Raw genomic sequence first — 23,294 nt, 5'->3', positions numbered from 1 at the left:
TGCGGACACCCAACACATTCTACCATTACCACGATGACACTGATTGTTATATCCTATGCTATTTACAAAAAGAACTGTAAGTTTTAGCAAACAAGTAATGCAAATTAACAGAGGTGTTATGTGATAACAGTCTGAGGGTGGCCGCTAGAGTGAACCACCTACCAAAACAGGCTGAGTGATGGACGATGCAGCAGTGTGTTTATGTGATTCACAGGCTGCAGTCCACACACACCGTCTTCTATCACAGCCATCAAACACAATGAGCACATTCATGTTCATAGAACGAAGAAGAACATCAGGCATTGCAAACCTACTGGACCACTTCATCATATATATGTACTATATCTGTACTATCCAGCCTACTTAATTAATATCATAACAGTACTTTTCCAAGATAAAATGAGATTAATTCATTCCCCGTTTTGTAATTTTCCAGAGTTTCCAAAACTTTCGAAAGTGAGTACTGGTTACAATGCTGTGAGGCTGTTCAAAATGTTTTGTATTTGAAGTCACGCTTATAACATACATGCTGTGGCGTTAACATTGAATAAATTACTGGAACCACTCTTCAACAAGCAATTCCAAGAAGCCCTCTTCTAGCCCTAAGAGAGAATGAACACGCCTAGAGAGCAGCTCTGCTGGCAACCCTGTTGTCTTTCTTTCTTTAGTGGCATATCAGACACCTACAGTGCATACACTTCTTTGTGTTTTCATTGAAGAGTCTGAAAGAGCTGATAAAAAAAACTTGTAGGGACTGTGGGTCAGAAACAGTGTGCTATTATGTTACTGATTCTGGAGTAGCAGCCAAAACTACTGCTTTGGTATTACGGATAGGAAAAAGTACTGTTGGAGACTGGAAAAAAATCGAGCAGAAATTGAAAAGTGGTGTGCTACCAAAGTTAGTGGAAGTGGAATAAAAGTAAGAACGACAATGTTGAAAGGTAAGCATAAGTAAGTTGAGGTGGCTTTATTTTTGTTGGGTGAACATTTAAGAGGAAAAGGTTTGCCCATTGCTGGGCCAGTATTGCAAGGAAAAGCATTGCAGTTTCAGCAGTAAATAGAAGAAGGTTCAGAATATACTGTCAGTGATGTTCGATATTCACCAGATTCTTATTAGTGGAGAGGCTCTATCCGCTGACAGTGAGGGTTGTTTTTTTGTTGTTTTTTTTTAGGGAAGGAGACCAGACAGTGAGGTCATCGGTCTCATCGGATTAGGGAAGGACAGGGAAGGAAATCGGCCATGCCCTTTCAAAGGAACAATCTCGGTATTTGCCTGGAGCGATTTAGGGAAATCATGGAAAACCTAAATCAGGATGGCCGGATGCGGGATTGAACCGTCATCCTCCCGAATGCGAGTCCACTGTGCTAGCCACTGCGCCACCTCACTTGGTCGCTGACAGTGAGGCTCTGCCATTGTTTAAAGACTATCTTTCGAAGTTAATTGACAAGAAGTGAACTAGTGGTGAAAAGTTGTACAACTGCAATGAGAATGGTTAAAATTACAATATGCTCCCTTCGAAAATGCTTGCTTCAAGAAATGAATCTGTGGCAGCTAGATATAAGAATAATAAAGAACAATTTACTGTGTAGGCTTGCAGTAATGCAAGTGGCACACACAAGCTTATGCTTACATTAACAGGGAAATCACAGAGACCTAGAATTTTCAAAAACCTGAAAAATCATGGATCATTGCCCCTACATTACACTCATCAAAAGAAACCATGGATGAATTGACAAATCTTTAAAACCTGTTTCCAAAATGAATTTGCACCAGCTGTAGGGAAATATGTGAAAGACAACAGTTTGCCAAGAAAGTCCTGCTGTGTCTTGATAACACACCTTTGCATCTTACCAGCAATGTACTCACAGACAGAGATGTGAAAACATTATTTTTACCACCAAATGTGACTGCTCTTTCTCAGATGATGGATAGGGCATCCTTGAAATAATAAAAAAAATGTATTTCCACTGTCTTCTCAGATTGTTGGTATCAGAGATTGATAATAGTGTAACCATTCTGAAGACGAGTGATTTGTTAGATGTCATAAATGGTTGGCCAAACTGTGTGAAAAAATTCTGAACATATAACTTGTGGAACCTTGGAAAATTCATTTAGACAATGAAGCTGGACATAACTTTGACTCCATGTGTGAAACCGAAGTCAAAGAGGGGAACAATAGTGCTGTTTGATTGTTCAAAAAATGTACCAGGTTCTGAGAATGTCAGTGAGAGGACAATACAGAATTGATGGCAAATGATGAAGTTGTTGAACTAACTGACAATGATATTGTGGGGATGGTGAAGCAGATGGATGAAACAAGATGACAGTAGAAATCTCTTCCCACATTCAGAAGCGTTCAAGACGATTGAGGTAGTGCTGCAGTATGTTAGTGAGCAGGAAGAAGCAGCTCCGGCTAATACCATCTGCTTGTGTAAGTGGAGGGTCTCTGCAGCACAGAAGAGGCGTAAATGAGGAAAACAGTCATCTAGCAAAGTCTTTTTTAAAACATCAAACTCGTAAGTTTCATCTTTTTCACTAGGCTTAGCTTTACGCATGTATGTAATCATGCGTCCGTGCTTTACAATACAGATAATTTTATGTTTAAAATAATAATAACTTTGAAGGGTGTATGTGCATAATAAACATTTATAACTAGCATATAGTATGTAAGAAGTCATAAAATGAAAACACTGTAACAAATTACTACTTTGATAATGAACTTAAACTCTATCTAGACTTAGGACTTTCTGATCACTCAGCTTTGTTTATCTGACTGCCAAAAACTGATAAACATAATGCAAGAAAAACTTAGATCAGAGAAGTTTCAATAAAACAAATACTGAAATATTCTATGAGAAACTAAGTAAAGTTAAGTGTTATCTCGGGGATTGTGATTCTTAAAAAGTTTTCTTGAAATATTTAATGAAACTTTCCCACCAAGATCATTTTGCAATAAAACATCAAGTAAGGAAAAATGGATCACACCAGGAATAAAAATTTCCAGTGAGAAGAAAAGGAAGCTACACAATCAACTGAAGTACAACAAAGATCCAGATTTTGTAAAATATGTTAGAAAATATAAAACTATTTTTAAAAAAGTTATGAAAGCTTCAAAAGGAATAGCAAATAAATCCATTCTAGGGCAAACAAGTAAAACAAGGGCAGTAGGTCTGTAGTCAAGTTTGAATTATGTGCCAAAAATTACAATCAAGACATTTCAAAAATCAAACTTAAGAAAAAATCTGTTGTAAATCCAGCTCAACTATCTAAGAGTTTCAATGAGTACTTCATAAATGTAGCAAAATATTATTTAGATGTAGCAAATTATGAGCAGGAAGTAAATAATTTTGGGTTGAAAGGCAATATCACTGAATGTCTTAAAAAATTCAACACAGTCCCAACAAAAGTTGCTGAAAGTGTCATACCCTCTTTAAAACACAAAGCCTCTGCAGGTTGGGATGGGATACAAACCAAAGTAATTAAAAAAGTTTAGAACATAATAGCTCATCCACTCTCTCTCATAATAAACAAATCATTTGAGGAAGGCTATTTTCCTGATATGTTGGAATATGCAGAAGTAAAACCATTGTTTACAAAAGGTTCCTTCAGAAGATGATATAGGAAATTTTTGCCCCATTTCTATACTGCCTGTCATATCAAAAACATTTGAAAAAATTGCAGCTTTACAGATATAACGCTTCATCACACAGTATGATATCATTTCAAGTAACTAATTTGGCTGCCTACAAGGTAAAAACACAGTAGGTGCGATAAATGAGTTTACTGAAAAAATTACTTCATCGTTAGATAGGAAAGCTAAAGTTGCATGCATATTCTGTGATCTTACAAAAGCATTCGAATCTGTAAACCATGCCCTGGTACTTTTCAAACTCAACAGGTATGGAATAAGGGATATTGCTTTGAAACGAATTGAATAATATCTCATGGAGAGGAAACAAAAGGTAATAATCACATAAAATGGAGGAAATTACTTCTCAGAGTGGAAACTGTATCATAGGTGGTTCCACAAGGCTCAATTTTTGGACCAGTTTTATTCATGTTTTACATAAATAACTTACTTCTCAATATAAATACTCATTTAATATTGTTTGCAGATGATACTTCTGTCCTAATTGAAAATGAAAATTCTGACAATATACTACAGAGTATCATGAATATGGTAAGTAACTTGGAAACATAGTTAAATCTAAATGGCTTAAGCCTAAACATTTCAAAAGCCCACATAATGAGCTTTAAAACCAAACAATCAAAAACTGAAGAAATCCATATTACTTACAATAATCAGAAAATGAAAGAACTTGACTCAGTCAGATTCCTAGGAATAAACTTAGACAGAAATTTGAGTTGGAAGTCATTTGTAGAACATCTAGCAAATAAATTAAACAGTCTTGCTTTTTCAATGGAAATTTTAGCCGTTGCCACAGACACCAGGAAAATGGCATACTTTAGCTACTTTGAATCTGTTATTATGTGTGGGATAATTTTTTGGGAAACTCATGAAATGTTACATGAATTTTAAAGTTGCAAAAATGAATCATTCATAACGTGTGCACTACGCCAACCAAGGGTCTCACTTCGACCATTATTTAAAGACCTAAAAATATTAACTGTCCCCTCTTTATACATCTTTGAGGTGATTATTTTCCTATCCTTCAAAAAGCCATTTTGAACACTCCACAAGACATAAGTCTTTATGCTCACCTCACATCACTTACAATTGTGTGCTCAGACATCTCAGTATATGGTCATGAAAATTCAAAACAATATAAAAGGGTGTGACATAATGAATAAGAAGATAAATATTTTTAAAAGCAAATTATATGATTTTCTAAGTGAAAGATGCTACTACTCGGGGGAAGATTTCATGAACAACAAAGTGACACTTTGAGCTGGATCCCTAAAATGGAATAAAAGTTTAGGATAATTAGAGTGATTGTAAATATTGTAAGTTTGTCAAAATTTTAAATAAGTAAATTCTTCACCAGGTAATATTGAAAGTGTGACAAAATTTCAAGTAAGTGGATTGTAACCTGGACATGTCTCCTGTACATAAGACATATGTTCTGAAATTATGTACTTTATGAGATGAATAAAACACATTTCACGGAGATTTTGCACAGAGCAAATGAGGAATGGTATCTCAGATTTATACTACCAAGAGAAAGCAAACTGACAAGAATATTAACATGCATAACAAAGCAGCTGTTGAAGTCATTGGTGTTGCTACTTGCAGCATATTCAGCAACTGGATGGCAAAGTTTGTGTTTGCCACAATTTGGAGGTGATCCATTGACGTCTACAGAATGGCCAGCCAGTCTGGAAATGTTTATGATTTTTATTTAAAAAATTTATTTCAAGCTCTGTATTTCCATCAAATCTGCCAAATACACTCCCAGCACCAGTTTCTACTGTGCCTAGGTGCCTGACAACCACAGAGTTATGCCACATCTTAGCCAATAAGGAATATGTGAGCCAACTCATGTCTGGTCGCTCGAGGATCCTGGTGGGCAGTGTGCTGTGACATCTCTCTCTCTCTCTCAGTTTCTAACTTCGAGACAGAGCAGATGCTATCTCACAATTCAGACTTTAGACAGAGTGGGCAGCTCCTACCATTCAGTCCTGGCCCTGTCTAGAGTGGCAGTCAGCCTTTACTTCGCCCCCAGGGCGAGCCCTTTCTGTATTCCGAGCATCAAGAATACAGACCAAATTTTCTTTATTTAACTCTGATGTCAGGCATCCTGCTTTGCATCATGTACAGATGTGAGTACACAGTTGGTTACCTGTAATGTCCACACAAAAAGCTGCACAGTAATTGCAGCATAGTTGATATACTGCATGACTCATTTCACATGTAGCTCTGCCTTTTACAAGGCAGGAAATGCCTGTGAATGGGGTACGTTATGAGGTAGTGGATGGGTGTATGGGACAGGTCTTGTGCATGTCATCCACAAGGGAATGACCTGTGGGACACGGGACTGAGAGCAGGACTGGAGTAGGAACGGATGAAGATGTTCTGTAGATTGAGTGGGCAGCAGAACTTTAGATGAAATTGGTAAGATTGGGGGTAACAATTTGTGTATCATGACCTTAGATTAATTTTGTTAGCTTATATACATGATGATTTAAAAAAACATTTACAAACTGACATGGTACACTGAGCATACAACAAGGATCAGTAATGACATAGGAACTGGGGGTTGCAAATGACACGAGAGGGCTCTATGGTCACAAGAGGGCAATGCCTTACTAAGACAGACAGAATGCACAGTGTGACACTATTCACACCATGGAAGTGTTGGGGGAGTAATGTGGCTAGCTACAAGTACCATGAAATGGCTGAGATGCATTTGATTTTTGGCATGTCCAATTGCAATGGATGAGAAGCTGTGATATAGTATTGTGTCACACATTATTTGCCACCCTGCATCGCCAATTGTGCAAAACTGGTTTGTTCGGTGTGCACAAGCTGGATGTTGGTTGCCAATGAACATTACAGACAGTTGTCACAGAAGAAAGCATTCTCAAAAGGGTGCAGTATATGTCATCAACAAGTATACGAGGTGTTTCCAATGCTACTGATATCCTCCAACCATCTGTCTTGTGCATTGTACTTGATGAAGAACTGCATCTGTTTCATTTCCAATGAGTCCAGGCGTTGCAACCAGAGGACTACAGCAAGTGCATGGGATTTGTGGAGTGGTTTCTGCAGAAATCTGCTGCAGACCAAAGCTTCACTGTGAGTGTCCTCTTCAACGATGTGGCTGCCTTCTCACTTGAGAGTATGATGAACGTTCCCAATCAGCATATGTTGGCAGATGTGAATATACATGCTGCACGTTTGCATGCCTGACAATGCAAATCTACCCTTAACATGTGGGCTGGCATCATCGAAATCTGTTTAATTGGATCATGTATTCTCTTGGGCCAACTTGATGGGCACATGTATCTTGTACTCCTGCAAGAGCTTCTACCAGACATGCTCAGTTGTGTTCCAATCCCTGGCCATCAGCACATTCAATTTCAACAAGACAGAACCCCTGCACATTTCAGCAGACAAGTGAAGGAATAGGTCCCTATGGGCTATTCACATGGTCACCATGAACTCAAAATCTGTCCTCAATCAATTTGTTTCTGTGTATGTGGGGTAGGGGTGTATGTGAAGGGCTTTGTGTATGAAACACCTATTACATCACTGGAGGACCTAGTGGGCAGGATTGTTGCAGCTGCAGAATGTCTTCAAAATACACCAGGTCTCTTTGAGAGAGTGTGATGTTCAATGCAGCATCAGCCTGATGCATGTCTTGATGCATCTGGACAACACATTGAGCACCTACTGTAGTCGGTTTCCATTAGTAGTGTGTGACTGAATAACTGCAATTCCCTTTTAGTAGTGCCAGATGGCCTCTGCGTTCCTCAGTTCCTATGTGATTACTGCTCCTTGTTGTATGTTCGATGTGCCAAACCAGTTTCTAAACTTTTTTGATCACCCTGTGTAGTGTTAGTACATAATGTCAGCTGTGTCGTAATTGTTGGTTGTATGAGGCACGTTATGTGTTAGTGAAGATTTGATTTGAGGTAATTAAAATGAAGTGGAGGCTGGCAGGACATGTAGCTGTGTGAATGGATGGTAGATGTACCAAAAAAGCTCTCAGTAGATTCCAAGACATTAGGAATGTCTGAGACAATGAGCAACTGGAAGATCGATAGATGACTGGTTGTGCACAATTGAAGTCTGGACCAGACCTTTGTGTATCAGTGTGCGCACACTGGTGGAAGTACTGTAAAGCATTAGTCTGGAATTTAGAAAAGTTAGGTGGACTCATGTGGGTGCTGTGGAATTCCAATATTGAATTGTTAAAAGGGTCTAAAGCCGTATTCAGTTATATTACTCTTTTTTTCTCCATCTGATGTGCACTGACATTTTGAATTAATTGTGACTAGTTTTGAACTTTTCTGTTCTGTACTGAACCTTCCTCCAAGTGATTTTGAAATGATTAATAATAATATCCATACATTTTGACCTATAAATAGCTGTTCAACTTTGAACATTCCTTGCCTTAATGTAAGTGCCTACTTCACACCAAGTCATCTGTTAACCTAACATCTTTTATTTGTTGTGGCATAAGAGAAATATCTTGCCATGCCTGAAACACATACTGTGTACTTTCATAAAGATTGCTGGATGAGTTTGTTATGAATGTATATGTCTTCCCACTGTATTGCAGGCATGATCTGTGGGTGACATATCAGGGAAGTGGGTGGGTCAGTCAAGTATCCCTACGTTCCTCAAGGAAGCAACAGTGCAATATTGGGTCTCTCATTACCATATTAGAGTATGCCATTTAGTATCCCTTCATGAATGGTATGACAAAAGGGTTTACATACTGGTAACCACTTGGCCTCCATTCAGCAATTGCCAAATTAGTCCTGTTGTCATATCCAACAGCTCCCCATACTGTACTGTGATGCCAGAAGTCAGGGAGGCAAGAATCTCAAGAATTGCACCTTCCTGTGAGCTTCCACTATGTCATCATGTTAGTGTTGTCATTGGCTGACAACCACAAACAGAGGTGAGATTCATTGCTGAACACCACAGTACACCACTCAGTGTCCCAGTTTGCGTTGGCTCTAGATCAGAGCTTGGCGGCACTGTTTTCATTGCAACAACAGATTCAAGCCACGTCAGTTTTCAGTTTTAACTTATTTTTCAGATCTTTTGCGAAAAGTATCATTGCCAACATTAACCCCTATATAGTTACAAGGTATGGATAAGCTATATGGAACATAAATTACACTGTGTGCTAAGTATATACTAAACTTTATTGCTCATTAATGCATGAGTTACAATCAATGTTTGACATGTTAGCAAGCTAAACATCGACTGCCACAGCACTGCTGAGGTCAGAGATACGATTCTGGCCTCCAGACAGTGATACAGTTCATTAAGTCCCTACACCTATTAAACCACTGTATTTGTGTTTTCAAGGGATTTTGAAAGCTGTTAAACAAAGAGTTTTGTAGAACTGGGAAAAGATTACAAGTGTGCCTTGAACTACAATGCATAATGTACACGTAATAGGTCTGCAGTATAAAGAGACATGCTTTTCACTCAACATTCCTGGCTGGAAGGGGTCTCTAGCATTGTGACGGTGAAATCCACTGTGTACCAGAAAAGTACAAATTGCAGTACATTCAAATCAATACTTTAATAAAGGCAGTAGTGGTGAGTGGTGCAGCTGCACTACACAAACGAAAATCATTAGACAACACCTTATGTAACATACATTAATAAAAATAATATAACAAGAAAGAGACATTATTATTGAATCCATTTAACTCAGTATGTTGTTAGTGAATACTGTACCTTTATATATATTCATTCCCATGATTGTAGGTTCTGTAACTGGAGTTGCATATTGTTCACTGGGTCTGAATATGTAAGCTCCAGAGACACGATTCCCAGAAAATGTGCTTCCCCCACTTGCACTATTGTAAAACAGAAAATTTTGCCTGAGGGGGATGAGTGTTCCATTATTTTTCACTGCTTCAATCAGACCAGTTAATTCGTCAAATATTATTTGAAAGTTCTGAAACAAATATGAAGTCAGAACTAAATTTGTATCATTTCATACTAATGAAGGCAACAAATTAAACTGGAAATTTTAGTAAATTGTCAGAAAACCACTGAAGGAACTGTACTTTTTGTTCATTCTTTCATCCTGTGTCACATTAGATAAGAGATCCCACACGGAGAAGAAACATTCAGGAATGTGAAAGATGTCAAGAAATGGACTGGAAGCAGAGAGCACACAACACAGTGTGCTACAGCAACTATTATGTTATTAGACAGTTTGCCTGTGTAATCTGAAGTAAAATGTGGCAAAGTAGAACACTTATACTTGCACCCATTAATCAATGACACTGAGAAAGCAGTAGATACCACACTGCACCACTATTTTATCCCTCTTTTCAATACACTTTCAACTACAGTTAAAAATTACAAGGAGTGGAAAAAATATAGAAACAACTACCAATGCAAGACATTACCATGCCTAATACAGTGTAGGAAAATGTTGGCATTCAAAATAGTTTCCAGTCATCTTAGAATGGCTAAAAACAGGCTCTTCATAGTTTTCAAGGGACTCTTGTACCATTCTTCCCACAATATTGTGGCAACTTCAGGTAACGGTGATGGAGGTGGATAGGATCACATACCCCACTCCCCAAAGAAGACCGCAATGACTCAACAGTACTGAGATCTGGTGAGTGGTGGCCAGAGATAATATATGTTTGTGCTCACAAAGCCACTCCTAGATGATGCTAGTTATGTGACCAGAGGTCCTGTTGTCTTGGAACACAGCATAACCACTGGGAAATAAACATTGTACCATGAGATGGGCATGGCCAGCCAAAAGTGATGACATATCCTTGGCAGTATTGCAACCTTGCAGAGTAACCACGGGGTCCATGCAATACCACAATATGGCTGCCCACATTGTCACCGAACCCCCACCCTGTTTCACTCTTGGGATGTAAACTCAGCCAGAAGTTGGAAACAGTGTGAAACATGACTCATCCGACCAAATGACATTATTCCTTTGCTTTCTTTCATTGCCCCACAGTCCAGGCTTTATAGCTTTGGCAACATGTTTATCTGTTACAGGCACTTGCATCACTGATGAGTGGATTTGGAATTCTAGCTTTTCCCACATCTCCCTACTTATGGAAATGTGTTTCATGTTGTTTTGGTGCTAACAGGCTCCATGAGTGTGACATTCAGCATTGCAATGACTTTTGCAGCTGTTGTTCTCTTATTTTTCATTATAAATTTCTTCTGTGACTTTCCATCATGATCACACAACACACACTTTTGGCCACATTGTGACTTAGCAGATATATTTTTCCACTTTCCCTGTATATGGTATAAATATTTGATACAGTGACTCTGTAAACACAAAACACTTCAGCTACCTTGGTCATGGAAGCATCCACCATGTGAGCACCAACAATTTGCCCACATTCAGATCGACTGAGTTCCGACATAATGCACTCATAACTATGCAGAACACTGTTCTCACTGTGATGGACACTTGCAACAGATTGAAGACACTGCTAGGGCCACTTGTGGTCCAACACAACTGTGCAACGTGCAGGCTTGGCTAGCATCTGGATTTATGTTCGGGTATGCATTTCTTGTGGTGTTTACATTCTTCATAGGCTATGTTTCCCAAACTTTTAATATTCCGATAGTAATTTATGTTTTGTAGTTTTTATAGTCTAATTAATTAAGCTGAGCAATTTTTATTTTACAGAAAAATTTCATATTTAAAATTTCATAGTAACAAATGCTCTAAGAATTTCAACCCCACTAATAACCTTTCCCTCAAACATTGACCTATACTAATGTAAAGTGCTAAGTTTGGTGGCTATAGACAGAGAAAGGCAAAGACATTTTTCATGGACAATTCTGATGTTATTTTATGTCAATTCTGGAGCTATTTTCTACCAATTTGTGTTTTATTTTTTGCTGATTTTGGGTTCAGTTTCTGATGACTTATTTTTTAAGCACATATGTACTTTATTTGTGTCCTACTTCATTGTCTTTCAGTAATACATGGAAACTGAAAATATATCCATTGATTACATTATATTTATTGACATGACAAATAATGTTATTTGCATTTTAAAAATTCATTTACATTAAATCAGATGATTTAAAGAAAAATAACTTTCAACAGAAAGCACTGTCATAACTTAAAAGTTCTTTTCTGAGACATTACACCACCAGTCCACCAGCTGTTCAATACTGTGCTTGCTTGTGTGAATGAATGGTGTGTGTTTCTCTTTTTCCAATGAAGGCTGTGGCTGAAAGCTTATGTGTAAGTTTCATTGTGACTGTCTGCTACTTAACGTGTAATCTTTATGGCAAATAGCAACCTGTCTTTTCCTACAGTGTCAGTATTTCACTGTAGTGTGGAAACGGTCACCTGGAGTCTAAGTTTGATCGAGGGAGACAGACTACCTTCAGCACAATATCAGACATTTGAAAACATCCACACATCCTGCTAGCACAGAAAGTTGCTTTTGCACTAAACTTTGAAGGGATTTATATCCCCTCAGAATATCATATGTGGCTGTGACCTCCCATTCTAGGCAGAGACAACAGACTCTTTGCTATGTCAGTATTAATAGAGTTCATTATCATCCCATGGTTTGAATAAGAACCTGGAGCTGTAAACATGTGAAAACAGACTTAATACACAGATTTGTGGTCATAATAGTTGTTGGCCTAGTCTGAAGGTGCAACCCAGAGATATAAGGAAATGTATGTTAGTTATATTATGCCATTAACTAAAATTAACTGACCATAAAATATATGAAATAAGTCCATTTAAGTAGATTTTCAATACTGATATACATTTGCTCCAATTTAGGCTACATAAAACAAGACAGAGAAGAGGCAGTTGTTGAATTGTGTGAGGAGTTGTATATGAGAACTTTTGATGTACTATTTTTGGTATGTAATTTGTACATTACATTTTGGATTGTGATGAGCACTTGCTGTTCAGTGAACTGTAATTTTTAAGACTTAGTAAAAAGCCTTTGTTACATTTCCAGCTTCTCAAAACATAAAGCACTCCATGAATAAATTAAAAACTATTTGGAACACTATTTAACAAAAAACAAACTAGTCATGCATATGAAACTGAGGCCCCCAGAAAATAACACTAGCAGAAATGATGAGATTTCAAATTGTTGGCCACTAAATTTAATGATTACTTCCTCACAGTGCCTATAGACACTGCAATCAGTAACAATCAACCAAATTCAGATGTGTTAGATCTAATTGAGCATGTACCACCAATAGATATCACTTTCGAAAATATAACCCCTAAGGAAATTACAATTCATCAAGTCACTAAAAAGTAGTAATTGTGCTTGCTGTGATGGTGTTTATAGCTGTATATTAAAATCTTGTTCTGACTAGATAAGATTACCCTTAAGCTATCTTTGTCATCAGTCAATGACTTGGAACATATCCCCTACAGACTTAAATATATGGCAGTAGCATCCATCTACAAAACTGGAGATAAACAACAGAACTTGTTAACTACCTCTCAGTTTGGCTTTCCTAAAGGGTTCTCCAAACAGAAAGCAGTATAAGAACTCAGTATAAGACCTCACAAATGAAGTACTTACTATATAGCAGAGCTAAACAAGAAAAATTGCACTGTAGGTATATTTTTAATCTTGCCAAACCCTTTGTGTGGATCACACTGTTCTACACAGCACACTTCAGTGTTATGGTATTGGTGGCATCGCACTGGTGTAGATTGAATCTTACTTCTGTAACAGAAAGCAGAGGGTCCAATTAAAAACTGCCTCTCCAGCATGGAAAAAACCTCAGAATGGTGAAACAGACCACATGATATGCTGCAGAGATTAGTCTGAGCCAACTCTCATTTCTAGCCTACGTAAGTGATCATCCAGTGATTTTAAATGGTGGTTTGAAAACTGTAATGTTTGCTGATGATGCAGTCATACTAATTGAGGGTTCAAACTCCACCATGGCAGACACAGCTTAGACAGTGGCTTGACAGGCCTGCAGGTGCTTCACAGCTAACAGTTTCACTTCTCAGGAAGGTAACAGGATGAGTGTGGGACAAAAGACACTGCTTAACTATTTGTTTTACACTGCTGCAATTTCACTCTCAGCTATATATTTTCTTGGGCTTATTTTCTAGGACAGACTCCTTGCTGACAACCTAGGTTACTTGTAGGATGCCAATTATAGCTTTTCTTAACTTGGTTCCTTTTTGCATTATGTATTTTGCTTAACTTAACTTTGTTACCTACATCTGGATTTCACCTTCACCTTTTCAGAATTATTTCACAGAATATGTGGGGCATGCAAGGAAGGTTGCCCAGTATCCAGTATAGTAGCCAGTCCTTGTAAGGTGTCACCAGACAAGTGTGCAATGGTCTTGTCCTAACTATGTAGGCCCACATATAGCCGAGCTGTCACCTCTCCACATGTGCCTACGGGTAGGTGCCTGTCTGTTCAGGGGAGCACTGGGACTGCAGGCACTGGCTCTTGTGCCAGGCGGGCTCTGCTCTAGCCGGTTGATGGGAGAGCTCTCGTCTCGAGTAGGTGACATCATGGCAGATATTTGGCATTGTGAAAGGGACTGAAGTTATCAGCCGGTGACCGTGAGACTCCAGTAGTCTCTTCAGACAGACTGTAGTTCAATGCAGTTCATTATGGCCCAAGGTACTTCCCCTCCTAGGCCACACTGTTGGAGGAAAGCAAAACAAAGCAACTTGTAGACACTCATCTACATTTACATCTATGTAAATACTCTACATGCCACTCTATGTGCATGGTGGAGGGTGCACTGTACCACTACTACTCTTTCAGTTTCCTGTTTCATTCACAAATAGAGTGAGGGAAAAATGAATGTCTAAAAGCCTCCATATGAGTCCTAATTTCTCTTATCTTCATTGCTCTTACATGATATGTATGCCAGTGACAGTACCTGTCTGCAGTCAGCTTCAAAGGCCAGTTCTCTAAATTTTCTCAATAATGTTTCACTAAAAGAATGTTGTCTTCCCTCCAGGATTCCCATTTTATTCTCAAAGCACCTCCATAATACTCACTTGTTGATCGAAACTACTGGTAACAAATCTAGCAGCCTGCCTCTGAACTGTTTCCACGTCTTCCTTTAAGATTGTATACCTGTAAGGTTCCTTTCAGACTATGCTACTACAATAGCTCCTTACTCAGCAATTGTATACAACTCTTCACTCATCAATAGCTCTGTACCTAAAGACTGGAAACTTGCACAAGTCACACCAGTGCCAAAGAAAGGAAATAGGAGTCATCCACTGAATTACAGACCCATATTACTAACATTGATTTGTAGTAGGATTTTGGAATATACAACATGTTCAAACATTATGAATTACCTCAAAGAAAATAATTTATTGACAAATAGCTGATACAGATCTAGAAAATATCATTCTTTTGAAATACAGCTACCTTTCCAGAACACTATTGACATCATTTCTCACAAGCAACTTCTAATTAAATTGCGTGTCAATGGAGTATCATCTGAGTTGTGCGATTTGATTTAGGATTTCCTGTCAGAAAGGTTACAGTTCATACTGTTGCAGAAGAAGCTGAGTAGCACTGTGGTGTAGCAGTTATGATACTAAATTGTTGCATGGAGGGTTGTGAGTTCAACACTCACCTGGACTGTACACTTTTAATTTCTATATTCAGTTCAAGTACAGTCTAGAAGTATCCACAAATGTCAAGAATCATTGTACTGGAATGTTCTGTAGCTGCATATATAGTGTAAGTGTTCTGGCCGGATACAGTTCACTCCGTGCTCTTGTATGTGCAAGTGCCGAATAAACCTTCGTTGAGTGAAGTTAGTGTACGTCATTCCTCTAATTACACTTTCTACTATGTGACAATATTAACTAACAGAAAGTCATTGAGAAATACAGGATAATATCTGGTATTCCCCAAGGCAGCATTATAGACACTCTGCTGTCCCTTATCTACATAAGTGACACAGGAGACAATCTGAGCAGCCATCTTAGACTGTTTGCAGATGATGATGTCGTCTGCCATCTAGTAAAGTCATCAGGTGATCAAACCCAATTGCAAAACAGTTTAGACAAGTTATCTGAGTGGTGTGAAAAATGACAATTGGCTCTAAGTAATGAAAAAGTGAAGTGAGCCACCTGTACTAAAACAAATTTGCTAAATTTTGATAAGATGATAAACAAATCTAAAGGTTATAAATTCAAATAAATACTTATGGATTACAGTTATAAATAACTTAAATTGGAACCATCACACAGATATTGTTGTGGAGGGAAAGCAAACCAAAGACTGTGAACTATTGGCAGAACATTTGGAAAGCGCAACGGGTCTACTAAAGAGAATGGCCTACACTACACTTGTCCACCATCTTCTGGAGTATTGTTGTGCAGTGTGGGATCTGTGTCAGATAAGACTGATAGAGCACACCAAAAAAGTGCAAAGAAGGGCAGCTAAGTTTGTATTACTAAATAGGTGTGAGAGTGCCACAAACATGATACATGAAATATGGTGGCAATCATTAAAACAAAAGTATTTTTCATTGCAGCAGGGTATTCTTTTGAAATTTCAGTCATAAACTTTCTCCTCCAACAGCAAAAATATTCTCTTGGCAGCAACCTACATGGGAGAAATGATCATCTTGACAAAATAAGAGAAAGCAGAGCTTACCAAGAAAGATTTAAGTGCTCATTTTCCCCCCGTGCCATTTGCGAGTGAAACGGTAGAGAAATAGATTGAAGGTGGTTCAGTTTACCCTTTGCCACTCACTCAATAGTGAATTGCAAATTAATCATGTAAATGTAGATGTAATTCAGTGTGGTAGGAACCCCAAACACTCTATCAACTCAAGAATGGGTCACAGTAAGCGTTATGCCCAGATATTTAATTGATGTGACTGTGTGGAGCAGTACACCACTAACACTGTATTTAAACATTATGGAAAAATTTTTTTCCTGCTCATCTGCACTAATTTACATTTTTCTACATTTAGAGTAAGCTGCCATTCGTAACACCAAAGAGAAATTGCATCTCATCCAGTATGCTCCCACAGCCACTCAAAAACGACACTCCCCCATACATCACAGAGTCATCAGAAAACAACTGTAGATCGCTGCCCACCCTGTCTGCCAAGTCATTTATGTACGTAATGAATATCAGCAGTCCTATCATGCTCTCATGGGACACTCTTGATGATACCTTTGCCTGACAAACACTCACTGTCAAGGAGAACATATTGGGTTCTATTACTTAAGAAGTCTTTGAGCCACTTGCATATCTAGGAACCTACTCTGTAATTTGTACCTTCATTTACAGTCTGCAGAGGGGTACCATGTCAAACGCCTTCCGGAAATCTAAGAAGATGGAATCTGCCTGTTGCCCTTCCTCCATGGTTTGCAGGATATCATGTGAGAAAAGGGCAGGCTGAGTTTCGCACAAGCAATGCTTCCTAAAATGAGGCTGATTTGTAGGCTGAAGCTTTTCTATCTCAAGGAAGTTTATTACATTTAAACAGAGAATATGTTCAAGAATCCTGCTGCACTTTTTTCCATTCACTTGGGACTTTCTGCTGGGCAAGAGATTCACAACAATAAATGTAAGCTAGGTAAGGGGGCCAACGCCATAGAGTACGTTCTGTAAACTCAAATTGGCGTTTCATCTACACCTGGAGACTTATTTGTTTCCAACTCTTTCAGTTGTTTCTCTGTGGCAGGGATGCCTATTACTACGTCCTCCATACTGGAATCTGTGCAACAGTCAAATGACTGTATGCTCATACAATCTTCCTGTGTGAACAATTTCTTAAATGTGAAATATAAAACTTTGAAATTTTTTTCTTTTGCTATCTTTTACTGCCACACCAGAATGAGTGACTGGATTGAAGCCTTAGACTCACTTAGCGATTTTATGGATACCAGAATTTTCTCAAGTTCTTGGATAGATCTGTTGCTAAGGTATGATGGAGGTAGTGGTTGTAAGGTTCACACATCAATCTTTTTACAGATGCACAAATTTCTATTATCTTTGCCTGTCATCATTTGCACATTCTTTTTTGAACTGAGAGTGCAACAATCTCTGCTTTCTCAGCATTTTCCAGATTTTGTTATTAACCACAGTGGGCATTTTCCATCCTTAATCCCCCTCCTTGACACATACTTCTCCAGAGTGTGATTTATAAGCCATGAAAACTTAGCCCATAATTCCTCTACATCCATCATATTGGAACTAAACATTGTCCATTCACTGTGTAAGTGGGATATTAACAACTGTTTAACTGGTCTTTCTAGCAAAAATACTTTTCTAGCCTTCTTTATGGATTTATTAACTTAAGTAACCACTGTTGCAATGAAGACATCATGGTAGCTAATTCCTGTCTCTATACTGACACTGCTGAAAACGTCAAACCTATTTGTAACTACAACTTCTAAAACATTCCCATTGCATGTCAGCTGTCAAAGTAGATGCTCTAGATAGGTTTCGGAAAATGTGTTCAAAAGTACTTCACAAGACTGCCTGTCCGTACCGCTTGCAGTGAATCCATAGACATGCCAATCTATACTCAGTAGATTAAAGTCGCCTCCAACTAATATTACATGAGCTGGGTTTTTCCACACTACTAATCATAGACTTTCTTTAAATGATTCTGAAACTGTTATGGTGGATTAGCCTGTAGGAAATACTGCAACCACCAATGAATCTTTTTTAATAATTTTATTGAACCATTACTAGTTTCGAGCATGAGAGCATAGTCAGGTGGTAGCATCAGCGTCTTTGTAAGTTTTCCATTTGTGTCCTGAAATACAACAATTTTTTATGCATAGTTTACAAAAGGTTTTACATTTGTGTCTTAAAATATAACAAAGTTTTTGTGGTTATATAGTTTTACACTTATATATGCTCTATTCATTGTACTTACTTTCTCAAAAACCCTTCTTCACATATTATAAGACAGAGGTTCGATTTTCTTTTACAGTCCTTACTGGTCAATGAACTGAACCAAAATGGATCAAATAATGTCACAGTAGAAATGGGTGGCCTGTGAAGACATCTAACAATTAACCTGACTTTACCTAGTCCTGTTACACATGTGCAGATAACATCACAGTCAGGCTCAATTTTTATGTAGACAGAGACAATATTTTTGCTGATCACAATGAACACTCCCCTTCCTATGACATCTAATTTGTCATTTGAACATAATGCATCATTAAATATTTCAGAGCTTTCTACTTCAGGTTTCATCCAACTGCCAGTTCAGGGAATAATCTGAACACAACTTCTTTCTTGGAAGGCAGTAAATTCTGTAACTTTTGTGATGGTTCCGCCTGCTTTATTTCTTCATTTGTCCTTGGTGTTGACGTAGTGTGTTGCTACACCAGCTGAAAAATGAGGTTTGTAATTTGGACACTGTCTGCTGTAAATAATGTAGCTGACAGGTACAAATTTGCGTTTCACTGTAGTTTACTTTCACTTTGCACAACCTGCCAATAATACACAGTGCACTATTGTTTAAACTTTCCATAAGCTTCATTAATAGTTTGCAGGTGAATCTCCACATACTGCAACAATAGTTCACAGTCCTTCAAATAAATTGAACAGTCACTGTCATTGCTTTAACACATGACCTATTGGTATAACACTTATTTCACTGTTATGTTGATACATTGTTGTCGTTCTAAGCAACACAGGTTCCTTGTCTGAAACTCGGCCATGGACTGACTGACTCGTGACTAAAAATCGGACCCTTATATATCATCTCACTAATAGGTACTGAAACTACCCATTGTTCGAAGTTAAGTTTACAGAAATTACAATTAAAACTTAACTCATTAAATTAATTGAACACATTGAAAAATTGGTCCTTTTTAACAGTTTCTTCTACTCCAAGGTTTAGGCCAAATTATTTGTTTAAGCCATGAAATTAACAAATATAAGAATGCAAGCAATACTTTTGACAAAACTGTTAATTACTTTGGAATTATGAAGGGCTGGTTTTGCTATCATGTTTTCGAATAGAGCCAAATAAATACTTTAAGAGTACTGGCATTTCATCTTCCAAATGGTTACAATTATTACAGACTTTATATTTGTTTATATGTCAACAATAGAATTTAAGTTAGGAAACAATTACTGATTTTACCCTGTAACAAAAGATACTAACTAGTAATAGCCAAAATAAATTAGAAAATCAAGTACATACATAAAACTAAGCACAAATTTAGATCTGGTGTTATATTCTTTAAAACTGAAGGTCAGCCATTCTGTATTATGAAAGTACAGATTATATTCACATGTGTTAATGGTAATTAGTTAAAAAAAAAAAAAAAAAAAAAAAAAAAAAAATTTAAGGAGGCAGATGGCAAAACAAGAGGTGAATTAAAATTATCCCAGCTCGCTTCATCACACTTTGTTATGAATACTTTGACAGTTCAATCATAAAATTTTGACAGTCAAAGTGTCTTTACTCTGAATGTGGTCTGATTTTGCTATCTGTGTGCTAACTAGTAAAGTGGTCATTAGAAAACCTCACACTACTGCCTAGCTTAAAATAACCCCCATGTGCTCTCCACAAGAAACCTGCTATTTGTCTTCTACATCTACACAGATACTCCACAAGCCACTGCACGGTGTATCATGGAGGGTACCATGTACCACTAATAGTCATTTACTTTCCTGTTCCGATCGCAAATAGAGTGGGGGAAATATGATTGTCTATGTGCCTCCGTCTGAACTGTAATTTCTCCTATCTTATCTTTGTGGTCCTTACTTCAATGTGTGTCAGTGGCAGTAGAATCATATGGCAGTCAACCTCAAATGCTGGTTCTCTAAATTTTCTCAATAGTGTTTCCCCTCCAGGGATTCTCATTTGAGTTCACAAAGCATCTACATTATACTTACATTTTATTCAAACCAACTGGTAACAAATCTAGCACCCCACCTCCAAATTGCTTCGATGCCTTCCTTCAGTGTTGGTACGGATTCCAAACACTCAAACAACACTCGAGAATAGTTTGCACCTGCATGCTGTATGTGATCTCCTGTGGGTGAACCACTCTTTCCTAAAATTCACCCAATAAACTGAAGTCGTCCATTTGCCTTCCCTAACACAGTTTTCACATGCTTGTTCCACCTCATATCATTTTGCAGTGTTACATGCAGATGTTTAAAGAACTAGACTGTGTCAATGTGGACACTAGTAACACTGAATCTGAACATTACAGGTTTGTTATTCCTTACATTTTTTCCACGTTTAAAGCTAGCTGCCATTCACTGCACCAACTTGAAATTTTGTCTACAGACTGCAGCCCACACTGTCCGCCGAACCATTTATGTATATAGAGAACAACAGCTGTCCTATCATACTTACCTCGGGCACTCCTGATGATACCCTTGTCGCTGTTGAGGACAAAATACTGGGTTCTGTTACTTAAGAAGTTTTTGAGCTACTCGCATATCTGTGAACTTATTCCATATTGTCATACCTTCTTTAACAGCCTGAAATGGGGTACCATGTCAAATACTTTCCAGAAATCTAGAAATATGGAATCTGCCTGTTGTCCTTCATCCATAGTTCAAAGTATATCATGTGAGAAAAGGGTGAGCTGCGTTTCATACGAATGATGCTTTCTAAAACCATGATGATTCATCAACATAAGCTTCTCAGTCTCCAGAAAGTTTAACACATCCAAATTGAGAAATGTTCAACGTTTCTGCAGCAAACCGAAGTTAGGGATGGTGGTCTGTAATTTTGCGGGTCCATTCTTTCACCCTTCTTATACACCGGAGTCACCTTTGCCTTTTTTCAGTCACTTAGAACTTTATGCTGGGCAAGAGATTCACTGTAAATGCAGACTAGGTTAGGAGCCATGTTGTAGAGTAGTCTTTGTAAAACCAAATTGGGATTCCATCCAGATGTGGTGATTTATGTGCTTTCAAATCTTCCTGTTTCTCTAAGCTAGGAATGCTTATTACTATGTCATCCATATGGGAGTCTGTCCAATGGCCAAATGATTGTATCTTTGCACAGTTCTCCTGTATGAAAAATTTCTTGAATGTTAAATTTAAAACTTTGTCTTTTGTTTTGGTATCCTCAAATGCCATACTGAACTGGTCAACAGGGGAATGAATGGAAGCCTTAGACCTGCAAATCTCTACTAACCTTCCCTGTCATCATTTGTGTGTTTCTTTTTGAACCGAGAGTGCAACAGTCTCTCTTTCCTCAGCATTCCTTGAATTTTGTTATTAAACCATGGCGGGTCTTTTCCATTGTGACACTGATGAGGTCGACACCAGTATTGATCTGAGCATCATCTCTGAACTACATTATCTCTGTGTAGTTCCGCCATCCAGTTGGTTGTAAGCCTTACGTGTGTAAAGAGGTGAATAAATGAACTCCTGATTATAAGGTGTCGTTTGGTGTATCTCACCCGAGCATCCACCTCACTGGTGACCCAGAGTTGTAACGTCTTCCATTTTCGCTGTTTTACTGTGTCCATGGCCTCGTGTGTATTACCTCAACACAACATTCGAACAATGGCTTTGGCCCAACACCTAATGCCAGATTTTGTGATCGACATGCATCGTGTTGTGGGTGATGTACACCTGCCAGGACTGCAACACGATGCCTCTCACTCGTCGATTACGCTGATTTCACCGGACTTTTTCATGCCTGCAACAATAAGTGAGGTTAGGAGTGTGCATGACTTCGGCTATCAGATGCCTTTGTTCTCGCCATATGTGCCCTCCTCATCGACGGTGCAGTTACCTCTTATGGATCTCCGTACAGTGCAGGATCGATGCCGATTTCTGCAAATGCTTTGTTTGATAACCTACCACTGCTAGGACAACGGTTTGCCACGCTGCAATCTGTGCAGTACCAAGTGGATTCCTGCCATGTGGCCGGAACTGCTTTGTTCACACGTCAATCTCCTCAGCATCCGACCACACCCACGCCTGCCTCGCTTCAGCATCAGCACATGCCTTCCTGCTTCAATACCTCGGCCTGCAACAGGAACAATGGCTTGTTATCTGTGCCTGAGCTCCATCTCTGTCCTACTGCTATGCCTCAGTGTTTTGTGTCACGACATTCACCTTATCCACACACCTTTTTGAGTGAAGTGACTATGAACAGTGAACATTCACACATTCCACCCAACATTTGACATCTTTTTTCTCACTGTGCTTCTGGGCAGCCCACACCTCCACAGCCTCCATGCAACACAGGCAGCTCCAACTCTGATCGCACGTCGGGTTTTCCGTGGACTGGCACTTGTTTTCAAACTTTGATCTTTTTCTCACCTGTCGCCCCCAAGCCGGCTCCAGTCGAGCTTCCGCTCCCGTTCTCAGCACATCTCGGTGCCTCTTCCGCATCGGTCTTCCACGACACGTCAATCCGAACACACCCGCAATGTGCTGAGCTTCCGCAACCACAATCAACACATTACGGTCTCTCACCCGCATCGGCCTTCCGCGTCATGACGGACTGCGCTCAACCACAACACGTTACTTTTACGCTGCCACCCAACCAGCCATCATTGGCACATACCCTGGAGACACACTCTCCTGGAATACTGCAGCAACAAGAGCTTGTTTCAGGCAGTGCCCCGACAAATTCAACTCACCCTCTTCTTCTGAACATTCTACAATGCTTACCGACGCTGC

General features: G+C 38.7%; 1 protein-coding gene across 1 annotated transcript in view; it reads right to left on the bottom strand.

The window, feature by feature from the left end:
* The window catches only part of LOC124597038 (lysosomal alpha-mannosidase-like), a 258,262-nt gene that overhangs the window by 50,456 nt on the left and 184,512 nt on the right, over nt 1-23,294 (bottom strand). Inside the window, exon 12 of the mRNA XM_047135914.1 lies at nt 9,387-9,609. Within this exon, the coding sequence (XP_046991870.1) occupies nt 9,387-9,609 (223 nt within the window). The remainder of the gene's footprint in view (nt 1-9,386; nt 9,610-23,294) is intronic.

This window comes from Schistocerca americana, chromosome 1 (assembly GCF_021461395.2).
Source record: "Schistocerca americana isolate TAMUIC-IGC-003095 chromosome 1, iqSchAmer2.1, whole genome shotgun sequence".
In the NCBI taxonomy this organism is placed as follows: domain Eukaryota; kingdom Metazoa; phylum Arthropoda; class Insecta; order Orthoptera; family Acrididae; genus Schistocerca; species Schistocerca americana.
The sequence above is the reverse complement of the archived record's forward strand: the minus strand, read 5'-3'. Positions and strand labels throughout refer to the sequence as shown.